The following is a 5,489-nucleotide window of genomic DNA, read 5'->3' as shown; positions in this document are numbered from 1 at the left end:
AGTACGCAGTTCTTTAAAAACGTCAAGTGACACCAACGGTCATAAAGGCTTCCAGGGATCAAGTTAAGTAACCTACGTACTTAAAAGCACGTTTAAACATATAAACGAAAGTAATCCACATGTAGTAAGATCCCAGAGTATAGTATAGCTCAGTATGCACAAATACGCAGTTTCGTGAAAGCACAAAGCACAAAAGTAAGTCGAAAAAGTTGGGGCGTTACATAGTGCCCGTAGATCTACCTTTAGGATTCACGTCAATTAGGGTGTCTGTTTCCTAATTCTTAGGCTACCAAGCTAAAAGGGGTGATATTCGATTCGATAATCCAACCATAGAATGTAGTTTCGATTACTTGTGTCTATTTCGTAAAGCATTTATAAAAGTAGCGCATGTATTCTCAGTCCCAAAAATATATATTGCAAAAGCATTTAAAAAGGGTGTAATGAAATTCACAATCCATACTTATGTATATGTATATTTTTAGTGTGTAAGGCCATTTAAAGGCAAAAGCGTAAGACAGCTAAACCGCGGTAAATCCTAATGAACGCGGTAGGATTACGTGGAATATTAAAGAGTACGAAGGATTCTCGCAGTGTTTGTGCGGAATGCCTAAGTGCCCGCACATCTTACTTCCGCGTAACTCCTGAACCTATAAATAGGGAGCTTGGCCTCTCATTTTAGGTTGTTGATTCTGGAAGAATTGCTCTAGCCATATTGATCTCTCTCGTGACTTTGCCCGAGACTTGATCATTGTTTGGTTAAGGTAATTTACGAAGACCGGGACATGGTTGTTGATCGTTTAGCACTTAACGAAATATGACAATAAGGTCTCAAAACCATAATCGACATCCATTATACCCCCTCATTGCACTCAATCCTTGATTAACCTTAATAGGATAATCTAGGATTGATCAATTGGCGCCATCCGTGGGACACGAATAGAATTGAAATGAGAAATTTGCGTTCTTTATAATCGAGCTATTAAACTCATTTTCTAATTCTAATCGTGTTATTTTCTTCATTGTGTTGCAGGAATATGCAATTCGTGTAACAATAGTTGTGAGCAAAGCGAAATGACAAGGTGACAAAAGCTTTTGGCTACTAAGAAAGTTGTAAATATGAATTTGAAGGTGCATAAAGCACGCGAAACCTATTTAAACAAAAGTTTACCAAAAGAACTGAAAAAAGTGTAAGATGCCAGAATAATAAGCACAATACACAAGAAAAAAGGATTCAAAAAGCGAAAAGCAGTAAAAGTGTTTGAAAATGGCAATTCGCGCCTATTACATTCCCATTTGTGCAAAATCACGAAATGAATGACATGCCGTTAGTCATATCGTGTAAAATCGCAAATACGGAGATCACAATTATGAAAATACATGTTGATACTGGTAGTAGTATAGATTTGATATACGAGCAATGCTTTCGTCAACTACCAGAATGTATCAAAGCAGAACTAAAGCCAACCGCGATATCCTTATCTGGTTTTGCGGGTGAATCTGCCTGGCCCAGGGGGCAATTATCATTAGAAATTGAATTGTGCGACTAAATGGAGGTGAAGTTGACAAGGCAAGCGCAGTTAGATTTTTATGTTATACGCGCTGCCTCGCGTTATAACATGTTATTGGGAAAATCTGTGTTGTGAAGGCTTGGCATAGTGCCATCTACAATACACGGAATGGTTAAATTCACTACTTGCAAGGGTGTGGCAACAATAAATTCTATGACTATGCCACCAATTTGTGCGGCTATAAGCACGCAAGACGCAGTTGTTGCGCATAAAATTGAAGAAGATAATATGGTCGTTGTAAATCCTAGGTATGTTGATCAAAAAATTAAAATTGGCACTGAATTGAATGCGGAAATAAGGAAGATTGTGCAATTGCTTGTCGCGTATATGGATGTATTTGCTTGGAGTGAACAAGATATGACTGGGGTTCCGCGTAACGTTACAGAACATAGATTACATGCTAATCCTGCGTTAAAACCTATTGTGCAAAAGCGCAGAGGAATGGCTCCAGATCGCATGAAGTGGTTATCTGCGGAAGTTGCTAAGTTAGTTAGTGCAGGAATATTGCGCTAAGTAAAATATCAAACATGGGTTGCGAACCCTGTTTTGGTGAAAAAACCTGATGGTTCGTGGAGGATGTGTATAGACTTCAAAGACATAAACAAAGCTTGTCCAAAAGATAACTATCCACTTCCTGAAATTGATCTTAAGGTGGAATATTTGCATGCCTATCCTTACAAGTGTTTTTTAGATGCTGCAAAAGGATACCATCAGATACCAATGACGTTAGAAGATGAGGATAAATCCGCGTTCCATACTGGAAAAGGCATTTATTGTTATATTAAAATGCCTTTTGGCCTTAAAAATGCAGGAGCAACTTATCAGCTATTAATTGATAAAGCGTTTGAAGGACAGATATGAAAGGACCCGTTCATATACATTATAAACGATTCACAATAGTTGATTACATCGCGAGGTATTTGACCTCTATATGATACATATTACAAACATTGCATTCGTTTTTAAAACACAAACTTTCTTTACATCGAAAATTGACAGGCATGCATACCATTTCATAATATCCACTATCCAATTATAAATTAACTTAATAGTAATCTTTGATGAACTCAATGACTCGAATGCAACGTTCTTCGAAATATGCCATGAAATACTCCAAGTAATATCTTTAAAACAAGCAAATGCACAGCGGAAGATTTCTTTTATACCTGGGAATAAACATGCTTTAAAGTGTCAACCAAAAGGTTGGTGAGTTCATTAGTTTATCATAATCATTCATTTCCATCATTTTAATAGACCACAAGAATTTCATTTCCAGTTCTCATAAATATACGTCCCATGCATAGAGACAAAAATAATCATTCATATGGATTGAACACCTGGTAACCGACATTAACAATATGCATATAAGAATATCCCCATCATTCCGGGATCCTCCTTCGGACATGATATAAATTTTGAAGTACTAAAGCATCCGGTACTTTGGATGGGGTTTGTTAGGCCCAATAGATCTATCTTTAGGATTCGCGTCAATTAGGGTGTCTGTTCCCTAATTCTTAGATTACCAGACTTAATAAAAAGGGGCATATTCGATTTCGATAATTCAACCATAGAATGTAGTTTCACGTACTTGTGTCTATTTTGTAAATCATTTATAAAAATTGCGCATGTATTCTCAGCCCAAAAATATAAAGGGTAAAAAGGCAAATGAAACTCACCATACTGTATTTCATAGTAAAAATACATATAACGTCATTGAACAAGTGCAAGGTTGGCCTCGGATTCACGAACCTAAATTAATTATGTATATATATGTGCTGGTCAATATTTGTCTAACAAATTAGGTCAAGTCATAGTGTACCACAATCCTAATGCTCGAGACTAATATGCAAAAGTCAACAAAAGTAAATTTGACTCAAAATAATTTCCAAAAATCTATACATGATTAATATATAGTTTAAATATCGTCATTTTATATTTTTAAATATTTTTAAAAGATTTATTAGAGTAAATAATATAATTTATTTATTAATAAATAAAATTTTATATTAAATTTCTATAATAAAATATACTTTTATATATATTAAGTAATAAAATTTATAGGGTTCATTTAATATCATAAAGATAATATGATAGGTATTATTAAAGTAAGTTATTACACGTAGTAAAATATGTTTGTATCACATATTTATTTGATAAAATAATATCTATAATGATAGTAAGTAAAAGTTGTATTATTTTGTAATAATAATTATTATTATAAAAATATCAATATTTATAATTACTAAGATGACATTATGATAAACGATAATTCTAATTATGAAAACTTTAATATTTACGATAATTTTTAATATTATCTTTAAAATAATAATTCTATTTAAAATAATAATAATAATGATATTTTATAGTAACAATGACATTTCTATTAAAATGATAATTTTTGTTAAAATGATAGTTTTAATACCAACGATACTTTTAATAATAATAGTAATGATAAAAATAATAAGAACGATAATTTTATCTAAATCAATATCTTATAATATTTTAATTTCATTATGATACTCTTACTCATTATTTCCTAATCATTTCATTTAATAGCTTTTAATCGTCTTTTATATCGTGTTCATAATAATGATAATAATAGTAATCAAAATAATTAGGTGTTACAAATATTTATTTTAATTACACTAATATTAATAATGATAGTTATTATAACATTATTAATGATAATACTAATAATTATCTTAATGATAATATAGTAATAATAATAACAACAATAACAATAACCATTTTTAAATAATGATATATATATTAATAATGATAATAATAATATAATAATAATAATAATAATAATAATAATAATAATAATAATAATAATAATAATAATAATAATAATAATAATAATTGGATAATAATAATAATACTAATTATAACTTTAACGATAATAACGATAGTAATAATAATAAAAAATAATAATTTTTAATGATAAATCCATTTTATTGATAAAGATAATAATAATGATAATAATAAGATAAAACTAAAACGACAATAAAAACGACGATAATAATAATCATTTTTAATAAAAATATCGAAAATTCAATTGATTATAACTTCTAATCCGTTCATCGAAACCATTCGATATCTAAAGGAAAAGTTATTAATTTTTCGCTAGCTTTCCAAGGACATGCATATCTTATACCTTATCTCAACCGCAACTGTAACTAATTCAAGATTCAACCTAACCTGTCTCAGGGCAATATCAAAAGTACAAGCATGCATAATCCTAAATACTCGAGCACTAGTCAGGGATACACTATTAGTATGTAAAAGTTAAATTATGAGTACTCACGTATCAATATTGAGATTCAATATTGCAGGAAAGGTACGTAGACGCAACGGAAATGATAAACACTGTATTAACCTCACGAGCATACCCATGAACCATACTCAATCACCTCCATAGCTATAACCCATAATTTCCTTAATCCTATCCTACTCGAAAAATAATTTTGAAATCACTCGGACAGCACTCCGTCGTAATATTTTATGTATACTAATAATATCTTGAAATAATACGGAGTAAATATATATATGTAAATCGATTGAGAGAGTTTATAGAAAAATATTTTCAAGTTTCTATAAAATAATGAAACCTATTGAATTCTATTTATAATAGATTTTTGAATTATTAAAGTGAATTATTAAAGTATGAATTATTAAAGTATGAATTATTAAAGTGAATTATTAAAGTATGAATTATTAAAGTGAATTATTAAAGTATGAATTATTAAAGTGAATTATTAAAGTATGAATTATTAAAGTGAATTATTAAAGTTAAAGTAAAGTAAAAATAAAGTAAAGGTAAAGTTTAAGTATATTAAAAGTATAAAACTATGTACGTATAATACGCGTATAAATATATATAATATTAATTTAAATCGTTATATATATTTAATAAAATAA

General features: G+C 29.8%; 1 protein-coding gene across 1 annotated transcript; it reads left to right on the top strand.

Moving 5' to 3' along the window:
- The first annotated feature begins 1,310 nt into the window (after positions 1-1,310).
- LOC139875489 (uncharacterized) lies at positions 1,311-2,081 on the top strand. Its single transcript, XM_071862826.1, has 2 exons — positions 1,311-1,537; positions 1,646-2,081. Exons 1-2 carry the CDS (start codon positions 1,311-1,313, stop codon positions 2,079-2,081), a joined length of 663 nt encoding a protein of 220 aa, XP_071718927.1.
- The last annotated feature ends 3,408 nt before the right edge of the window (positions 2,082-5,489 follow it).

This window comes from Rutidosis leptorrhynchoides, chromosome 11 (assembly GCF_046630445.1).
Source record: "Rutidosis leptorrhynchoides isolate AG116_Rl617_1_P2 chromosome 11, CSIRO_AGI_Rlap_v1, whole genome shotgun sequence".
NCBI lineage: Eukaryota > Viridiplantae > Streptophyta > Magnoliopsida > Asterales > Asteraceae > Rutidosis > Rutidosis leptorrhynchoides.
The sequence above is the reverse complement of the archived record's forward strand: the minus strand, read 5'-3'. Positions and strand labels throughout refer to the sequence as shown.